Genomic DNA, 22,504 nt, shown 5'->3' with positions numbered 1-22,504 from the left:
GCGGTCAGGTTAATGGTGCAACGTCTGATACTTCATCGTCTGGTAGTTCATCATCAGCTGATACTTCATCGTCATCGTCTGGTAGCTCACCACCAGCTGATACTTCATCGTCATCGTCTGGTAGTTCATCACCAGCGAGCAGTTCATCATCGTCTGGTAGTTCATCACCAGCTAGCAGTTCATCACCTGCGAGCAGTTCATCACCAGCTTCCAGTTCATCACCAGCGTCCAGTTCATCGCCAGCTTCATCTTCATCCTCTGGAACGGATCCCACGACTAGTGATGACTCCAGAACACAAGAAGTCAGAGCAGAAAGGCGCAAGAATAGAACGCTGCGCAAACAATTAAGAAAACAACGCAATGCTATTAAAAGAATGAAACGTCAAGGACGCAGAAGAAGGCTACGACGCAACAGACGTGAGCAGAACCGCAGAAGAAGATTTAACAGAAGAAGAGTGTAAGACAATAGATTGTATAAAAAAAGGCACCTGGAAAGAGTGTCGTTTGGAATTTTATCCATAAAAATGATTATTTATCCATAAAAATTATTATTTATCCGTAAAAAGATTTAATAAAACATTCCCTCACTAGGGAAATAATTGAAGAATATTTTATTATATATAATAGCCTTTCTGTCCAGTTAGTAGAGTTACCCGCTTAATAGATTGTACTTAATAAATTTTAACAAATTGTAAGACCGGTCAATATGTTAATGGAGATGTCCGCTTAAAGAGTGTCCATTAAATACAGCTTTCACTGTATTTCTTATGTATGAATTGTTTGACACTAATATCTTCTAAGATAAGTGTGTTAAATTTTGTTAAACTCGGTTCAGTAGTTTAGGAGTCCATCGCGGACAAACAACGTGACACATAATTTTCATATATAAAGATATATAACCGCTAATATATATATTATATTTTCATATGTGTTTGAAGTTGGGTAAGTAATCAAGGCGTCAGGAGTGGGAGAGTTTGCAAATCTTCAATGAGTGAAGGCAAGTGAATTACTGGTTTTGCAATTTATTATTTGCTTTCATAAATAGTTAAAAAAATCTTTGATTTTTTCCATATTAAATTATGGGTCAAACCACGTCAAGTGGTCCACGAAAATTTCGAAAAATCACCGATTTTAAAATTTAGCAGTTCAATAGGAAGGGGACCATTCGCATACCCAGTGATATAAATATTTCGTCAAATTTATTAATTTTCTTTTGTTAAAGTTATTGAAGGTTGAAATTTAGAGCATTTGCATTTAGAGAATTGTAAAATTACTTTCTCATAAACTACTGGAGATAAATCGATGAAATTTTGTGAAGTCAAAGAAAAGTGTCCGTGCTATATTGTAAATATTTTTTTCACGCTCCATTTGTTCAAATAATAACATTTCGTACATAATTTTTTGTTAAACAATTGAATTTTTTTAAGTGTTCTTCACGCCAAAAAAAATCGAAAAGTATGTGACACAACGCAGAAAATATTCACCTTTAATAATCTGCAAAAAAATTTTTGTTTATTCATACCATTCCAAAGACATTGAATTTTTTGTCTCCCTACCGCTCTTAAAACGTATGGCACATCGATCGTTGCGCAACACACAGCGAATGCGCTAATGCTTTTCTTGCGGCACAGATGTCGGGAGCTAACGAGCGCACTGCGCAACGATGGTTCGATAACACCCGAATTTTAACCGCTTAAATTAAAAAAAACACGCACATTGTGTTTAAGATTATTCTGTTTTACTTTGTTATTTAGATCACAAGTCTGAAATAAAAATGCTTTCGTTCTTTTGTATTGTGCATTCTATTCAATTTCTTCACAAAGATGGAGAAAGCTTTTCTTACAGCTTCATTTGACCGCTGTATGCCCTACACTTTGCCAAAATGATACTACTTAAATAGAATTTCTGATTCAAGTTATTTGAATTCACTATAAACTTCCGAACTGACAGCGAAAATTGCAAAAAAGGTTCTAATACAGAGTGCCAGATTAAGAACTGGGTAGAGTTGAAATATTTCATTTTTTGCTTACGAGTATAATATCGGGTGATTTTTTTGAGGTTAGGATTTTCATGCATTAGTATTTGACAGATCACGTGGGATTTCAGACATGGTGTCAAAGAGAAAGATGCTCAGTATGCTTTGACATTTCATCATGAATAGACTTACTAACGAGCAACGCTTGCAAATCATTGAATTTTATTACCAAAATCAGTGTTCGGTTCGAAATGTGTTTCGCGCGCGTGTTTTGTTCAGCGATGAGGCTCATTTCTGGTTGAATGGCTACGTAAATAAGCAAAATTGCCGCATTTGGGGTGAAGAGCAACCAGAAGCCGTTCAAGAACTGCCCATGCATCCCGAAAAATGCACTGTTTGGTGTGGTTTGTACGCTGGTGGAATCATTGGACCGTATTTTTTCAAAGATGCTGTTGGACGCAACGTTACGGTGAATGGCGATCGCTATCGTTCGATGCTAACAAACTTTTTGTTGCCAAAAATGGAAGAACTGAACTTGGTTGACATGTGGTTTCAACAAGATGGCGCTACATGCCACACAGCTCGCGATTCTATGGCCATTTTGAGGGAAAACTTCGGACAACAATTCATCTCAAGAAATGGACCCGTAAGTTGGCCACCAAGATCATGCGATTTAACGCCTTTAGACTATTTTTTGTGGGGCTACGTCAAGTCTAAAGTCTACAGAAATAAGCCAGCAACTATTCCAGCTTTGGAAGACAACATTTCCGAAGAAATTCGGGCTATTCCGGCCGAAATGCTCGAAAAAGTTGCCCAAAAATTGGACTTTCCGAATGGACCACCTAAGACGCAGCCGCGGTCAACATTTAAATGAAATTATCTTCAAAAAGTAAATGTCATGAACCAATCTAACGTTTCAAATAAAGAACCGATGAGATTTTGCAAATTTTATGCGTTTTTTTTTTTAAAAAAAGTTATCAAGCTCTTAAAAAATCACCCTATACAATAATTGCCTACTTACTACTTCTTGTAGATTTCCCTAATACATAAAATTCTCGCCAATTACTTCCAAATGTTTGGAAGCGTTTAAACCGAGTGTTGTGCATAACCCTAACAGATGCAAATAGATGAGCAACAATAAAGCAACTAAGCAATTTTATTGAATTAGAAATGAAACTGGAAACATTATCAGCAGACAATTGAAGTAGAAATTGTACAAAAGTGAACTACGCTTATGAAATGAGAGTGTACGTCCATAAAAAGGATTGAATATACAAAAATATAATACAAAAGTTTGGTAGTCACCCTGGTTGGGAGCATTTTGTGTGAAATTACCGCTACCGTAGGTTTCTATTATAGCTAGAGTTATGGAAGAATGTTCTTACAATAGTGTCAACCACTGAAGTGACACCCTTTTTAACAAACTAAGAATAAGTTTGGACCCGGCCAAATGTCAGATAACACCCGGCTGCAGCATATTTAAAAATGAGAACAAACAAGTAAGAAAGGGTTCGGGTGCAGCCGAACTCTTGCAAATTGCAAGAATCAGAGTCCGGGCAATTCCTTCAGGCGGTGGCAAAACTTCATATTAAAATATGTTCCGAAAGAATTAAACTTAGTTTCATTGATATGTTTTAGTTCGAGTCAGTAAAAGTTATATTGGGTTGTCAAAAAAGTATTGCGGTATTTTCGCTAGTTGGCGCTGAAAGAGCGTAGTTCTAGTTTTATTCGTCGCATCGGGTCATGTTATACCTGTGTGGAAAGCTCATTTCACGCGCTTTACGTGAGTTATAGCGTCGCAAACATGGAGCAAAATAAAGAGAAAATACGGCATATTTTACAGTACTACTACGATAAAGGCAAAAATGCATCTCAAGCCGCCAATAAAATGTGTGCAGTTTATGGACCGATACAGTATCCATTTCCACCGCACAACGATGGTTTCAACGTCTTCGTTCTGGTGTAGAGGTGGTCGTAGATGCGCCACGCTCCGGAAGGCCTGTCGTCGAAAATTGTGATAAAATCGCTGAATTGGTCTAAAGAGACAGGCATAGTACAAAAAATAAAAAATAAAAAATAAAAAATAAAAATAAAATAATAATAATAATAAAAAAATAAAAAAAAAAATTTCAAAAAAATACCGCAAGATTTTTTTGACAACCCAATATTAAAAACATCTTCAAATAAGATGTTTGTGATATTAACTCGACCGTAGAAGCTAAATTTAATTTATTGAAGTATTGAAGAGGAGCTAAGGGTACACGTTTTTAGTATGAAGACAAATTCTCCCAAGTGTACGTGATTTTTTCGATAGTCGAGCTTTTCTGGTACAACCAACATTGTTTGGTTCTAAACTATTAATAAAAAAAGTACAACTTCAACTCGGGTTTTCAAAATTCGAAAATTTGAAAGTTATTGCTATTTGAATTTTTTGCATGCTTTTGGAAAATAGTTATTTTCTCTTAACTTACCAAATCGATTTCGCTTGTATTCTGTGCGATTGTGAGTGAAAATGCCCTCTTTTATTTGATATTACTAATTTTTGCTAAAAACAATATTTGTAGAAAATTGTTTCTTATTTCGTTTCCGGTAAGTTGGATTTTATATACATTATTAACGAATTCTTACAAATTAAAGAAGTGCAAAGAATTATAATTGCTGTTAATTGTCTGCTTTCCTTTTTTAAAACTGATTTAATAAAATTTTTGCAAAAGTGAAAATCTCTACAGCGCTCCTAATTCAAATAAATTTTACTAATAGCACTTTTCAGAACTACTTTACGAATATTCACACCGGAAACAAAATTTTGCGTTCGTTGTTAAGTTAGTTGCGGAAAAGCTCTTTTCCATGATATCTTTGCAATGTATTAAGATAGCCGGTAGATAAAAAATCATTGCATAATTTTAGGCGGCATTAATTTGGCTGTTAGTCACGACTTTGCTTATCTGCGATTTCGCTGTGACCTAGCACAAATAATAACCTATCACATCATAACTTGATGTTAAATATAATGCGACCTTGCACGCCTTAAGCCTGGTCGTTGAGATCTCTGAAAGAGGATGCGCCCAAGAGCAATTGGTCTACAGCTACCATAATGGAAACTGCCTTTATTTGGGGAACCGTACAATGGTCCCGAAGCCGGGAATCAGTATTGATGATTAGTCCCAACTCTTCCAACAACTTTCCTCATAAACTGCGACCATTAATTAAAAAGTTCATTTCCATCTACGTATACTTCAGCGTCACATTCACTCCTTCGCAGGTTCAAGCATAGAGGAAAAATCAACAGGATTTAGTTCAACAACGGCACCTCTACATCTAGATATACATCCCCTTTGAGTCTAATAATCCAATGTGGTCATTAACATATAAGTTACACCCAAGGTTCTATGTGATGATTAGAATCAAGTGTCCTAGTTGATATGGGACCACCTGTTGATGTGATGCGTTCGTTTAACGCCCCAAAATTTCTCAGCGTGTAAAGCCTTTTCCAGTATTCTCCACTAAACAAAAAAGTGGAAACTGTGTGATGTAATCAAATATTATCCTCACTTTAGTGTAACTCCTAATATGACGTTTAAAAGGATAAGAGAATAGTAATTAGGATTAATATCCCGCTTTGTAATAAACAAGACATTTTTGAATAAGATATTCTGCAAAAATAACGAGCTTTAAAAATATTTGCTGGCGCTACAAATGCATTGAATCGCAGCAGCATTTAACTGCAGCAAACACGCATTGCCCATTTTGGTTAATTAACCTACTTCAAGACATTATTTACTCTTCAACATAATTGCCTTCATATCTGTCTAAGCGGCAATTTCTGTATAGCAACACGAAATGATCCATAGGCGCAAAGTTGGCGCAATGGCGAGCGAATGAATGCGAGCCGATGGCTTGATTTTACGAGTATGTGCATGACATACATTTGATGCGGCTGCCTCGAAAAGCGGCAAAAACTAACACACGCACAGTTAGACATGTAAGGAAGACTACACGCTGCAGTGAAACGAACTAGTTTCCGACCGCCTCTTGAACTACAAGAATAACACTATCTTTTCATTTAAAAACAGCAACAAAGTTGGAAATTTGAATTTGAGTACAGAGAGTTTGTGGATACCTATTGAATTGGTATAGGCATTATATTTGATGCCACCAAATTTTGTCTTATGTATTCTGGCGCAGATTTACCATCGTCTCAAATTACAACAAATACACATACAACTGTATTTTTATATTCTATTTTAAATTAATATATTTTTTGTTTGTTTACGTATATTTCAGAATTTATTATACAAATGGATTCTGTTCATTTCCACTTCAGAATCACTAGTTCTAAACTAGTATATATCTTCACTAGAGGGATATTTTGCTGTAAACATTCGTGAGTATATTTCGCCTGAACATATGAACAGTCCATCAAAAGGTCTGGTGTGCCTAAACGCGTTGACACACTGAAAGGACTGTGTGGGCTATAAATTGCAACAACTACAGCAGCGATAATATTGCCTGGCTAACAGTAAATGGCACCACACGCAATGCAGCTGTGGTTGTGTTTGCATGTACGGTTAAATACACTGCACGTCATTGGATTAACACAAAGTAATGTATTGTTGGCTTTTTTGGAATAAATTTCTTTTAGAGTCATAATTTCCAAAAAAATTAATTTATTTTAAGTCTTGAGCATTTTTTTTATTGATAGTGTCCTGTTAAATGCGTTTGGAGAGCAATTTCTACGGAACTTCCATATACTTTAAATTTAAATTTAAAACCAACATCTACTATGAAAAAGATTCAAGCGGGGCTCCTTCTTCGATAAATAATGAAAATATATTCTACGGGTTATTCCTAAATTGAATTTTTTTTCATATGGAAAAACACGTATATTTAACCAGAATTTTAAAGTGAGATTTTGTCCTTTTCGGCCTGTTCAAATTTCGACCAAAACCCTTAGAACTTTTTGGACTGTCGGTAAAGTCGCTTTAACAATTATTAACTCTTTTTGTTTCCAGCATTTAATTCTCGAGATTTCTTCCAAATCTGCTTCCTTACCATAATCTGAAAATATAGAGTTGTTTCTCAGGTATCTCATATTTTTAAGTAAGTTGAGGCAAGTCAATGGATTTTGCTATAAGAGTTAATCCCACCTTAATGAGTAATCGCACTTATAATCGTTTAACATAACCGTGTTTTGAGAGTGGGCGCGGTTATTATCCGTTTTCACCTGCTTTTACATTTTGTTAGGAGGTGCTTGAAGGACTTGCCATCAACAAAGTTGCTTGATATATTTCTATTAATTTTTGAGATATGAAACATATTTTTCATGTCATTAGTCCTTTCCTAATGTAATCCTCACCAAGAAATTTCAGTTTCTTAGCTTCATTTATGACCGGGTTTATAATATTTCATTTAACTACATTTCGTGGACGTGCTAGTGGTCCAATTGTGCCTTAATAAAATAACAACCTTCCCAGAGTGGCAACTAATACGTCCCCTAATTTTTTGTGACCCGAAGTACCTCGTCTCGTTCTTCTTTTATATACAATATGAAACCCTATGTCGACAAGTTTTAGATGTTATAAATAATGGTCAGTGATAGTACCGGTACTCTTTGATTGCTTGCTCTTTTCTACCATTGCGAGAATATACGAAGCTTCAAGGTATAAATAATAATAACAACAAAAGACATTATATTCTACTTATTCATGTACTTGTATGCATACTAATGACGCGCAGGGTGCTTTAAGTGCATATAGAGATGCAAGTGAATTCGCCTGTCGCCTACCTCGGAGCGCAGTGATATGTGAGCACATCATAATTCAATCACTAGCAGTGGCATTAACTGTTCAGCTGAATGCACAAGTATATACATATATACTATATACGGTATATGTATATACATATGTATATGCACAGTCACTTGTGATGCATGACTTCCAGCAAGCTAGCCCTGTAGTGTGACATCAAACTAGTCCGTAAATATAACTGTTTTAAAGTAAAAATTCTTGTCGGAAAGTCAGCGAGTCAGGGAGATATTTTACTTAATCCAATTGAGGAACGATTTTCTGTAGGGTTACTTCTCATTACCAATAAATTTGTTTAATAATAACATAAAAATGTTATTTTCATTATATTTCGAACTGGTACGATGCTGGTAACATTACGGTCAAAAATCTTTCTCCACAAAACACCACCCGTCACTAAAAGATAAAAAGGACAGTCGGCTGTCTACGAGCTTCTAGTTTATACCAGTTGTAAAGTAGTTTCTAGCAACTGAATTTCACAATGGGATGCTATAAAGTAGTACTAGTAAGTACCGCACTGCAAGTTAGCGTTTCCCTTACTCACTAAATCAGCGGCTCAGTTTATCAGGGAGTGAGCCCAGTTTGATATATGAAAAATGCACATATTCGAGTGACGTGCCTTTCAATATTTCATTCACAAAAATAGCACAGAAGCAGCAACGGAAAGGAAGAGGCACATACAGAAAAGGGCATAGAAGATAAAATAGTGTTGAGAGGAAGAGTTGTGTGAATACAATAAAAATATAGGACAATGAAAGGAAAAGGAAGTGAAAAATGGGCACGCAAACGAAGCTATTATCTGCTTATACAGTATTGTGCAAACGTATGCAATTATTTTACTCTTAGAATCCCATTTAGAGCTTTAGCATTGCAAAGTGTGACAAAAGTAGCTTTGAGAAAGTAGCTTTCCGAATAAAATCAGATTTGGAGTTGAGCAGCAATATCTCGTATTATACAAATTCGATGAAAAAGTGAAGTGAATATGTTATGAAATGAAATAAAACCAACGGAACTATTGGCTAAGTAGGCATGAGTAATCCGGACACGCTCTCTTGTAAAATATATGTATATCATCTCTTAAACTCTTTTAAACTTAAAATTTCATCATGTTTTCGCGGTTATGTATGCATAAGCAACTTAGGATAGGCTAGGTTAAGTTACGTCGGTCCGTTGTGGTACCTGGTACCTATAAACTCCTAAAAAAACCTGGATCGTAAAATCCGCAAAGCATTTTGAGCTTTTCACAAATTTGTGGAGACGACTAATATCAGCTTCGGTTTTGACTTCTGGTTTGCTGAAGGTTAGCTTACACATACGTTTCAGCCTCAATCTTGCGAATGCTGGACAACGAAGGAAAAAGTGTATGGATATTTCCACTTTACACTTTTGCATACAACTTTGACAACTGGCGTCCGATAAGATTTTAAGGCTTCCCACATAAATGCCTATTGGACAGTGTCCAGAAAGAACTCCTACAATCGCGGCAAGATGAACTTTACTCAGGGCAAGTAGTTCAGTATATCTTTTGCGTTCTACTCTGAGCCAGATGAACCGCGCAGTCGCAAAGGAAGTGGTCGTCAACCATCGCCTTCTAAGCGGATGCATCCATTGGTTCAGTGCTAGGACGCAAGACGCAAATGGAGATCAAGACATACAAACTTAACCAGAAATCTCTGTAAACGGTGTTGGCTAATTAGCCGCTGATTTAACCGACAGATAACTTGCAGAGAATTTACCACAAAAAAAATTTCGCGACACAAATCCAACTTCCAGTTAACTGTACGCAATATATACAATTGCACATTCAAATATTATGTCTATGGTACCGTTAATTTGCAAAAATGTTGTGTGCTTTTAGGCGCTAACCTATTTAATGGCGTCATACAGTGTGATCAAATAAAATAAAGACGGAAATCGAAAAATTAAAAAAAAAAATTATTTCGAATAATTGAGCCGAGATGTTTATTCAACTGAAAAAAAACTGTATCTTTTCTCTTTGTGTCTTCATTCTCATCTAATCAAACTATTGCAAATATCAGAACTATCGACCAATGTAAACGTTCTTCTGGTTTTTTAGAAAAATTAAATATTGCTATAAATTATAATTCTATAGGCTTCTATCTTTCCTTGGGCAGACTCCTTAGACTGTCCGCTGTTAGCGAAATTTAGAAATTTCCCTATTTAGTATCCACTTTTCTAACTTTTTAGAAGTTTTGGAGGTTAAGCTTAGCAATTCTTGAATTTTAAGAATTATACTATTCCCCTATCCATATTTTATACCAATTTTACGTCGATGAGTAGTTGAAGCTATATTTTTTCCGAGAGCAAAGACCTCCACAACTTCTACAACCAGCAGTGTTTATTGAAAGAAGAAATTGCCACATTTCTATCGAAGCTTACAAAAATAATCAGAAATTGTGAAATTACGTTCAAAAAAGTAACTACGGAACTCAGCTTCTTGAATTATGATTTCATATGAAATTTTGCTGAGCAATCGTGGAGTAAAACAACAGCGGAGGTTATGAACAATACAGAGGCTAAGTTCTTTAAATTATTTTAACAACTTAATGTTGGAAACCACTGTGCTTATATTTTGTACATATTTGAAATATCCAGAGTCACAGAACTCATGACATCTACAAAATTTGTTTATCAGTTTCAATTCTGATTTTGATATCTGTCACAATCCGCAGCAGCACTTCCACTTGTATAGCTAATTGTATTGTAGCGTTTACACAGACAAAGTAGTAATTAATTAACACTAACGACAATTTTTTTTCTTTTTGAGTTCAAAATACTGAAATGTCATCTCATTTGCTCAATGGCGCTGGGTCATTATGTATACCACTGCCATGACATGATGTTAAGGATGAATCAAGAGCAATGTTTACATATGTTGAAAAGTAGCTTTGTGTACTTACCGTTATATATGTCCGATGCTGTTGGCACGTGCTCAGTGTTGAAACGATTTTTCAAATAAGTCAAAATCAAATTAGTCTTGCCCACAGCGCCATCGCCAACAAGCACACATTTGATGGAAGGCGTTTTCAGTTGCTTCGGCTGAGATTTCGTTTGCACGGCCGACGTATCGAATTTTTTACCTACAAACGGCGAGACGGTAAAGTTTTATGTCAGCGCATAGAATATTATAACTAATTAAAAGCGGCTTAAGTGCAAATTATATACTTAAATGCTGAAATGAAATGCATCTTTTACTTTTACTGCATTATAAAGTCTTTCATTTTGTACAATCCTTTCAATTGCCTTTTTTTGCGCCAATTTTGCGCTAGACTTCTGCTGTTGCACCTTAAAACTTTTTAAATTGCGGCAATTATCTTTTGATACACTTTCAAACACACATAAATATATACTTGCACAGTAAGAACAAGGTAGAGAGAGAGGTATTTAAATTTGCACTTCAGCTCACTTTTACAATACTCACCTTTGGCGCTTCGTTTTGATTTGCTTTTTCGCAGCAGAAACTTTACCCCCTTACCGCTGCTGTTACGTGAACTGGAACTGGTATCGCTGCTCAACTGCAAAGAGAACGAAATACGATGAAAAATTATTAAATTACTGCAAGGCAGGATTTCAAACATAAAGAATAGACATATGTATGTCTCTACACACACACTTATGTATACATATACTTAACGGTTGTTGTATTTAATTGCTATACAAGGCTGTTCTATTATCTTTTACCTGGCATTTAGACATAGCGTGGAAAAAGGCTCACAAGGCTTCAATGGAAACAAATGGCATAAATTCTATATTGACTGAGCATTTCGCTAGTCACAAAGAACAACCTTGCATAACAATTTATAAAAACATAGTATGGTATTTTAAGAATATAAATTATAAAGTTTTTTTCTTGCTGTGCTTCGCCCTTTTACAGGTGAAGTTTTTATATTTGACCTAGTATGTTAGTAGCTAACCAAATTTTCATAAAGTGAATGAGGAAAAAAAAGCATGTCCATCCCATATGAGACATATACATATCTTATCAAGGTCCATAACCGAAACATTGTCTGCAACAAGGGAGACAACTCTTTGTCGGCACTAACATTACTAATGAGTGATCCAAGTGGAGTACTATAAGGTGTGTTCCAAAGTAAACAGGCTTCGAACAAAGAGCCAACAAAAAACTTTTACCGAAACGTTTCAATTTATGAAACAAGTTTATGGCGATGATTGCCTATTTCGTAGCAGAGTGGACGAGTGGTTTCAACGTTTTCAAAGTGGTCGTAGGGACATATGTACATAAATCAACAACCATCAACATATGGTCCAACCAAAATCGGGGATCACCGGAAATTCCATCGAAACTGTGCGTGAATTCATCAAAAATGAACCGATATCATCCTATTCAGCAAGCGTTGGATAGTAGCGAGCCGAACAAGCTAAACCAGGTGTTAGAACAGCTAGAATGTGTTGCATTCAGATTTCGATTTTTTTTAATTCTTTAATCCCAAATACGGTATTAAGCTAATAAGCTAATTTTTAATGCAAATTTTTTTAATTGAAAAATTCGTAAGCCCTGTTGTGTTACAACCTTTAATGGAGAAATTCTTCTCGCCGATCCAACTAACATTTTTAACAACTCGTCCATGCTTTACATTTTCTATAAGCAAATATGTTTTGTTTCAAAATTGTATTTTAAATCAATCCCAATAGTACAAATGATATAAGTTCTGGAAAGCTAAATTTGGTAGCATTGAAAAAAGCGGTTACGCCATCTCATTACGAAAGTAACCCCCTACTCTCTTGTACCGAATTCATCTCTTTAACTTAGTTGCTACTTTCACGAGAAGTTTTTGAAAAAAGAGTAGCACTTGAAGATAGCAAAGAGATCAATGACGAATCGAAGACAACTATTACCCCTAAGCAATTGTAATATCATCTAGGTGTTCGTGACTTTTCGTATTTGGTCAATAGATGTTGTTGCAGTCGTATATCTCCAGTGCTACCAATCACATTAAATTCGTGGAACTTGAAAAAAGTTACAGCTGTTCAAAAATGAGTGAAAATAATGAAGAAATTCGTTATATTTTGGTATTTTTATATAAAAAAGGAAAGAATGCCACGCAAGCCACCAATGAAATTTGTGAAGTTTACGGAGACGATGCTGTATCAGTTCGAGTAGCACAACAATGGTTTGCTCGCTTTCTTTCTGAAAATTTCGAAATTTTGATATACACTGATGGAATAATGTGTCTAACGGAAAAATGGCAAATAGTGGTCAACCAAAATTATTCATATTTGATTATTCATATTTTATTATAGTATGTATATAAGAAAATAAGTTGAAGTTTGATTCGAAATACGAAAAGACATTTTCGATTACCCAACATTAAAGTAAAAAATCTTCCTTATTGGATCGGGTAGTCGTACTTTAACCAGCAAATATAATAACGAATTTTCATCAGTTCTATTGCAACAACCAAGGTATGATGTTATCTTGGCAGCAAAGATTGAATTCGTTAACAACTGGAATGTTGAATGAGATAGTATAGTACGTACAATAGAGGCAGTGAAATTGATGAAACTCTTCCTCAGCCATGAAGAATGGTTATACAAGTATGTAAGTTGAATTAGCTGTTAAAACTGAGGAGCAGACAGAAATAATGCAAGAAAAGCAAGATATTGTTATTAAAAATTATAGACGAGAAACATATAATATTAAAAATTATTTAGGTATACCTATTTTCTCAAGCTACTAAGCTGTTAGGTGAAGAACCCTATGTACCATATAGGCAGAGTACCGTACGAAAATAAAGCAGACAAGTCAAATGCTGTCTTGACTATTGTTTAAAGGTTACAAAGGGTTAAAACTTTTAAGAAAAAAAATCATTTCTTCGGGAAAAAATGGAATATTTGTGAAATTCTTTAGGTCACAGCAGATTTAGGAGACATTTGTAAATTAAGAGCATGCACGGTATCTTCAGATTCACCAATTCGAGCGGGGAATGCCTTGCCGCGCTAATCGCTAGCATAATGAGTTTATGAGAGTAAAGGGTAAAATAGAGCACAGGTCGCAGTGAGTTTAATTCTGATTAGAGAGTTAGCTCTCACTCCACTTTAGAGAGAATTTTCATGTTACTTCATCAACCCAGTTGATTCCTCTAACCTAAAGGTTAATTTACGCTATTTCCATTTTTCATTTCAATAAGATTTGGTAATTGAAGTTTATACCACTTTTCAAAGACGTGAACAAATATTAAAATTTTTTATTTATTTTTTACTTTCTTGTTTTTATGAGTTGCCTTCTCCCACATTACCACGCACAAACCGAGTTCATACTGCATTCTAGCGAGAACTTTATCAGTGTTTGATTTCACTCACAATCAACGAAGATATTGCTTGCCGGCCAAAAGCACAGCAGCCTGGCTTAGAGAGTGTATGAAATAAAGAGTCAAAATGTAAGCGTCGGAAAGCAATAAAGCAAATGACATGCAGACCCGATTATAGCCACCAAGTGAAATAAAAGTGGCAATAAAACGTTTGAGTATACCGTTAGGTATGTGTGAGTATGCACCAGGGAGAACATACTTTAGCGGTGGAATAAAGCGTTGGAAAAGAAGAGCTCATGTGGAATTCAATTGGAAAAGTGTAGCGATTTTTACGTCACTGCTTTCATTTACATTTCCGCATTAATCAGAATTACAAGCGCCTGTAGCGCGTTGTTAGGAGTACGTAAGTACATATGTATGTCTGTAGGCAAGTAGGGAAGCATAGAACACCTTAAGATGTAACTGCTCTGTCAATTCGATAATGACGACAAGCTGCTGTGTGGTAGTCACGGCTACTACTTGCAAGTGAGTAAATTTGTGGCAACACCTACTTTCGGCCTAACATTGTCATCTCCAATGCGAGCATGACGATGCATTATGATAAAATATACGAGCGAAAAAATTTATGCAGCCACACTAGTGGAATTAAGGCGTTGCCATTCTTGCCGACTAAATTAAAGACATATTGCTTAGACCAAAGAAGTGAGTGTTTCGTGGTATTGGTGCACCAGTAGTGAGTATGAGTGTGCATGCGTGCCACAGAATTATGTCCAATTTAATATGCGCATATAAATTAGTAAAACGATGAGCTGAAGTTGCATGCCACACGTTCCTTTACAAAGTAGTCGCACATATTTACTGACATGTATATATATACATGAATGAAAGAAAGTATTTCCATTGGCGTATTTCTGCCGCCGTGAGAAGTCCTGCCGCCGCTGTCCTTCTCGCCATTTTGCTGCGGCAATAAATTTTAGCTGCTGAGTAGAAATAGTGCTGACACTGCAATATGTGTACATAAAGGTATGCAAGTTGTGCCAATTCACCAACGAAGATATACATACATATATGTATGTATGTACATATTCAAAACATTCATCATACATCGCTTTGTGTACCGGCGAGTGTGGTGGCATCACATGTGAACACTAACAGCTGTCTGCTGCGCGCATACGGTAGTTATTCGCTTTCGGCTATGCTAATTTTTGTGCTTTTGTATGCCAAAAAGCTAATTGTAGCGCAATTTATACTACTTTCTCAGCTTTTTTATATAAACCTTGCATAATATCGTAACATTTCTTTCTCTTAAGAGAATATTCCACTTTTTGTCGCAAGTGACAGCAAATGTTTTATTACCTTGTTGGTTGAGAGCAATATTTTTTTGACAGATTTCGGACCAAAATATGTCGAATTTTTCTTTCAGCTATATAATTGTGTCGAGCTTACATGCGAGAGGAAAATGCATTACAGACACCCATTAAAGTAACCGCTCTCGGAGAATCTTAGCTTATGGGTCTGGTAGTGAACGAGGATAAGACGGGATATCCTCTGTCATCAAACAAACAGTCGTCGCACTCGCGACTTAGCTCCCACGTCACTATGTACGAGTACATACGACTTCGAGGACGTGGATAATTTCGTTTATCTTGGAGCCATTAACACTAATAACAACGTCAGCTTCGAAATTCAAGACATAACAACTCTTGCTAGCAGGTGCAACTTCGAACTGAGTAGACAATTGAGAAATAAAGTCCTATCTGGAATAACAAAGACCAAACTCTAGAAGTCACTCGTCGTCAAGCCATATGCTGCGGAGGCTTGGGCGATGACAACATCTGATGAGTCGGCGTTACTTGTTTCCGAGAGAAAGGTTCTGCGGAAGATTTATGGTCCTGTGCACATTGACTACAGTGAATACCGCAATCGATGGAACGATGAGCTGTACGAGATATACGACGACATTGACATCGGCTACGCTGGCCAAGTCCTGCCGTTCGAATGGACAAAAACACTCCAACTCTGAAAGTATTCGACACAGAACCCGCCGGGGAAAGCTTAGGAAGAGCAAGAGTCTGAGAAATTAAAAAATTAAAATATCAACAACTGCAAACGAAAAATGTACTCTAGGAAAGAAAAGTTGAACGTCCCGCCTCCCTTCAAGGAACAGCGACGAAGTAAAAACTTTATGACATGTACACGCATTTCATAAAATTGCCGATTAAACAACTTTTTCAAATAACAATAACGAAGTTATTAGCAAAGGATGCAAACTTCATCCATTCGCACAATGGTTTTGCATGGCACATAACACTACACAGCACGGCATGGCACACAGCGGACGCAATGCCTTATGATTTATCACAGTTGTCAACGCATTTAATTTAATGTCTGTTTCATTGAACAAAGGACTTTAAAATGTGCGGATGTATGAAAACACTTCCAGCGATACACTTGCACACATACACACATAAACGAGAGCACATTTGTTTTTTAGCTTTGTGTTTGCCTCCTCAGGTGACACAACATAAATTAGTGCAATTTATTGTAATTGTTATAAATTTCAATTATCCATGCAATTATTTTGCTCATAAAAATCAATTTCATTTTAACTACATATGTACGTTTTTTTACAGGGTGCGCCAACATTTATGCCAGTACTTAAACGTTGAATAATTTTGAAAACAAGGAAACATTTTTTTTTTATGTGACTCAGTTAGGGCATTGGTAAAAAGCTCTTGGATTTCGACTTGACGCAAAACAGTGTGACAAGCACTCGCCGCGCATTAAAATTGCCTTTCCATTTCAGCGAAAATATCCAAATAAAGCTATACTTTGTCGGTCCGTCGTATCGATGGGAATCAACTGATGATTAAAAGCCAAAGTTTCCAAAACGTATCTAACAAACGAACTATAAAAGTTAGTACAAATTAAATTTCTTCATTTTCAATTATACACCGACAAAAAATGAATAACATACTCTATATATATACATATATTGTATATACTTATATTGTATGTATGATACATTTATATGTAAGTGGATACATACATGCATACTTGTATACGCGAGAGCTCGAATTATCAACACATAAATTTATGTTTTCAACACAGCCACAGTGTTTGTAAATTTTTTAATAAAATTAGGATGTATGTGCACTTTATACCCTGCAGATAAATTTCGGCAATTAACAGTTAAAACAAATATAAATGGCATATAAAAAATAAATGTTGAATAAGGCAAGGTTATTACAAGCCATAAAAAGAGGTTTATAGAAACGTTTATGAAGTCGAAGTAAGCTTTTAGCACCAAACCATATAATGCCTAAAGTAGCGTGTTCACTTGATGCCGCGAAAATATTTGACCTTTATTTAAAATCCCACCTTCAGCAACATGGTAAAGTGGAGTCGGCAGAAAGCAAAGCATGCGTGGGGGCCTTTAGCGTTTATTCGGTTGAGATGGGATTTCTTCTATGGTTCTCAATGTTATAATGACTTTTTAACATCGAGCAGATTAGTTTAGATTAGGTTAAATGGCTGATCAAAGATCGTGGTAGTAGTCCATATAGTCCTTTGAGAGGCCATAGAAAAAATAACTCCTATTTTCGAGCTTATAAATTAGCAAAACGCTTAATATCCAATATAAACTTGCTCAGGCGTTTAATTTCCATTCCCACCAGCTCAGTGGGATGTCTGAATGTATGCGCTCTCAAGTGTTTAAGTCCTGACATCCCGAACGCAAGTCAAGAAGGAAGTGCTGAGTTGTTGCCGGCTCTTTTTTTTAGTAAAGAATTTAAGTATCACACAGCTTTTGCAGATGGCGTATGGTAGAATTCTCAGCCTTACTGTGTGGACGCTAATACATCGATTTTGGGCTACAAGGCTTTTGCGACAACGCATGTACGGCCTGGCACCCATACCAGTCTTATCACAAAGACAATCGTTGCTATTGATAGCGAAGTTAGGCACTATTTGACCAGCCCTGTACGTTCAAGGCCAGTGCCGCCTTTCTATCTGAGTGGATGATCACTTCTCTGAAAGAGGCTGTACTCCGGAGTATTAAATCTACCGCTACCTTAAAGGCTGCAACCTCGACCAGGAAGACACTGCAATAGTCAGAGAGTCTGAAGCTGGGTTTATAGAGAGCTCCTGACAGTAAACCCCTTCACCAACCTTGTCACAAGCTTTGCCCCATCCGTAAAGAAGCTCACTTCTCCTCTCCTCCAACAGTTTCTTCTCACCTACAACTCCCTCGCCAGTAGATGAGTAGAGAAGAAGCCGCCAGAGTTCGGCTTGGCGACTCCATGATTCAAGTAATTCGGTATGAAGTCAAAGTGGGTGAGTCAGAAACGTGTTCTTTAGGAATCCAGACTCTCTGAGTCTGATGGTAATTTTCGCAGCAATACACCTTCCGATGATGTCTACGGGCAATGCACATGGAACATCTGGGATGGAAAAAATCAGGCTGTTTATGAAATACATGCCTTGTTGGTTAAGACGTAATCGCCCTGATGATGGCTTTAGTCCAGCGTTGTCCACGGCCTATGCGCACAATAGCGCACGGACAGTGCCAGACACCTCACACCAACATGTCGCGACAAGTGTCTGTGAAACCACGATTGTGCTACTGTATTCAACTTCGTAGGCAAGCAAAGCAGAACTTTGCGATCAGTTGACGCTAGAATAACCAACACAAGCATAACGTGCACACAGTCACGTTGGACAACACTGCTTTAGTGCAACCGCTTGCTTTCAGGTCACCAGTCACTTTTCAACTAACTAACCAAAATATCTCACATATAATAACTTACGCTAGAACTCAAATAATGAAAATATAAAATGAATGCACAATTCTATTTTTAACGTCAGATTTCGATATGTCCAAGGTAATGCATTTACTTAATTTCGTTAAGATATCTTACATTTTGGCGAAGATAAATGTAGCTAAATGAATGAAGCTTTTCAGTTCAGATTATTGAGGGAAACAATAGTTGAACTCAGCCCATTTGCAATACAAAACTCGACGAAAGAACAGATGGGTAGTTGGTAGAGCGGAGATAGCTACATCAGGAAATCAGTCCTTCACGTCATCTGATCGATGTTATTATGTTACTCATTTAGTCTTAGGTGTTACCAATAGCCGTTACGTTCTAAGCAACAAGTTACAGGGGTGTAAACACCATTTACAAACAAAAAGTCGATATAATTTTACATTGTACGGTCTGAAGTGCATTCATAAATATCAGTGACAAAACTCATACTTATGTAACTATATGTGCTTATATACACATATACGAGTATACATATTGTTACGAATTTACTCTTGCTAGTTTACTTTGTTAGGTTCGTATCTCTGGATTGACAAATAAAATCAACACTGTTTAATTTAATTCAACAACTCTTTATTTCACAACTCGTCTACACTATAGCAGTTTACTCTTAGCACTGATTGATTACGTTGGCGCTGCCACGGCTTATATAGCCACGCACGTCTCGCTGATGCCGACGTGTCCTTCTAGAATATCGCGTCTGGAAATTACCAGAACATACGGCTATAGCCACGCATTTCTCGCTGATGCCGACGTGTCCTTCTAGAATATCGCGTCTGGAAATTACCAGAACATACGGCTATACGGCGCCAGACGCAAGCAGACAGTCGCGGCAATTGTTTAACTAGACGAGCAGACAGTGTGGCGCCAGATGTCTACAAATGCTATTCCATATACCTACAGCTATTGTTCATAATCAGGGATGCATATAGTAATACAAATACAACTTAATACTACTTTTTGTAACACTGCCCTCCACTAAAGCCTAATCGTCCCGATTAGGCACAAATCCTCTTGAACCAAATGGAGCGAGCCTCTCCAAATGTACTACTTTCATTTTACATCGTGCTTTCCCATTTCTTTGTATGCGGTATACCACGTCATTAAGTCGTTTCATCACCATATAGGGTCCTTCCCAGGCTGTCTGCAATTTCGGGGACAAGCCTTTCTTTCGAAGTGGATTGTACAACAGGACCAGATCACCTTCTTCAAAACCTTTTGAATTTGCCGCTTGATCGAACCGGTCCTTCATCTTATTGCTCATCAGATGCGTATGCTGTCTTACCATTAGATGCAATTCATTCATTTCTTCCTTTAAGGCAGAACAATAATCTCCATCATTTCTTACAGCTGTAGGATTCGTACCAAACTTAAGATCAGCAGGGAGTCGCAGATCAGATCCGAAAATAATCTTTGCTGGCGTGTAACCAGTTGTCTCGTGCTTCGCTGAACGATACGCCAGCAGGAACATCTGGATGCACTTGTCCCAATTCCGTTGGTCTTTATCAACGATTTTCCGCAGATGTTCTTCGAGCGTTCGGTTGAATCTCTCTACCATCCCATCTGATTGTGGGTGTAACGCTGTTGTCCGTGTCTTGTGGATGCCCAATAATGTACAGACTTCTTGAAAAATGGAAGATTCGAAATTCCTGCCTTGATCTGAGTGTAATTCGACGGGCACTCCGAATCTTGTTATCCAATTTTCTACAAACGCTTCGGCTACTGTCTTCGCTTCCTGGTTTGGTAAGGCATATACTTCTGGCCATTTACTGAAATAGTCCATGACAACCAGTAGATATTTGTTTCCGGCCGTACTGGTTGGGAACGGACCTGCAATATCCATTGCGACTCGTTCAAATGGTGATCCCACGTTGTACTGTTGTAGCCTACCGCGACTTTTGGCTTTAGGACCTTTAGCTGCCATGCACTCTACGCAATTACTTATCCATTCTGCTATGGAATCTCGACAACCGATCCAGTAGAACCGTTGTTTAATCTTCTCTATAGTTTTTGTTATTCCAAGGTGCCCTCCACTAGGTCCATTGTGATATTCTTTCAATACTTTTGGGATCATGGACTTCGGTACTATGATCAGCAGACGAGAATGTTTGCCATCTTCGCTTTCCCAGGTACGATGAAGGTATCCATTAACGAGGTTTATGCTGTTCCATTGGGCCCAATATGCTTTTGCAGTTGGACTCTCGCTACTTATTTGTTCCTTTGGTGGTCGTACCCCATTTTCTTTGGCCATTACCAGCTTTGCAAGATCAGGGTCCTCCAGCTGATTGATTCTGATGCGGTGAGGAGTCCAATCATCTTCAGGTTCTATATTCAGTAATCGCACGTCGATTATACCTTCTTTTCCTTCTGATTTGGAGCAATGTTTACATTCCAGTGGACAAGGGCGACGTGATAATGCATCCGCATTTTTGTGGTGAATCCCCTTTCGATGTTCCGTTTCGAAGTCGTAATTCTGTAATCTTTCGATCCATCGTGCAATTTGGCCTTCCGGATTCTTAAACTGTAATAACCATTTTAATGCCGCATGATCAGTCCTCAGCAAGAATCGTTGTCCATACAAATACTTGTGGAAATGTTTTACACATTCCACCACAGCTAGTAGTTCTTTTCGCGTCACACAGTAGTTTTTCTCTGGTTTCCCGAGCACTCTGCTGTAATACCCAATTACTCTTTCTTGTCCGTCGATGAGCTGAGACAGGACACCTCCAATTCCATAAGCGCTCGCATCTGTATCCAGGATGAATTTCTTTCCAGGTATTGGATAAGCCAACATCGGCGCCGTACAAAGTAGTTCCTTAAGCTGCTCAAACGCTTTTTCTTGTTCCAACTGCCATACAAACGGGCGATTCTTCTTTGTTAAATCATGTAAACTTCTAGCCACGTTTGCAAATCCAGGTATAAAACGGCGGTAATACGTGCATAAGCCGAGGAAGCTGCGGAGTTCATGAATGTTGGTGGGTCGAGGCCAATCTTTCACTGCTTTTATTTTTCCTTCCTCGGTGTGAATTCCCTCAGTTGACACTTTATGTCCGAGATATGTGACCTGCTTCTTCCATAATGAACACTTTTTGGGATTCAAGCGTAATCCGGCTGATGCTATTCGCTGAAAGACTTCCTCTAGATTTTTCAGATGATCATCAAAACTTTTTCCCATGATGATAATGTCATCAAGGTACACCAAACATGTCTTCCAGTTGAGTCCTTTTAACACATGTTCCATCAGTCGCTCGAACGTTGCAGGCGCATTACATAACCCAAATGGCATCACAGAGAATTCCCATAACCCGTCGCCCATACTGAAAGCGGTCTTTTCACGGTCACATTCATCAATCTCGACTTGCCAATATCCACTTTGTAGATCTAATGTAGAAAACCATTTCGCTCCAGACAAGGTGTCTAATGTATCGTCGATTCTTGGTAGAGGATAACTGTCTTTCTTTGTGACATCATTCAACTTCCTATAATCTACGCAGAAACGGGTGCTACCATCTTTCTTTTTAACTAAGACGATAGGTGAGCTCCATGGACTTATTGAAGGTTCGATTACACCGTTTTTGTGCATGTCTTCAATAATTTTGTTAGCATCCT

The 22,504-nt window shown here is 37.3% G+C and overlaps 1 protein-coding gene across 2 annotated transcripts in view; it reads right to left on the bottom strand.

Moving 5' to 3' along the window:
- Positions 1-22,504, bottom strand: part of LOC105221885 (uncharacterized) — a 69,969-nt gene that overhangs the window by 3,877 nt on the left and 43,588 nt on the right. For both annotated transcript variants that reach the window (XM_011199024.4, XM_049455182.1), the window contains exons 3-4: positions 11,222-11,315; positions 10,701-10,880 (exon numbers count right to left, since the gene is read on the bottom strand). In XM_011199024.4, coding sequence (XP_011197326.2) covers positions 10,701-10,880; positions 11,222-11,315 — 274 coding nt within the window. The remainder of the gene's footprint in view (positions 1-10,700; positions 10,881-11,221; positions 11,316-22,504) is intronic.

Source organism: Bactrocera dorsalis, chromosome 4, assembly GCF_023373825.1.
Source record: "Bactrocera dorsalis isolate Fly_Bdor chromosome 4, ASM2337382v1, whole genome shotgun sequence".
In the NCBI taxonomy this organism is placed as follows: domain Eukaryota; kingdom Metazoa; phylum Arthropoda; class Insecta; order Diptera; family Tephritidae; genus Bactrocera; species Bactrocera dorsalis.
Note: the sequence above shows the minus strand (reverse complement) of the source record. Positions and strands in the feature narration are given on the sequence as shown.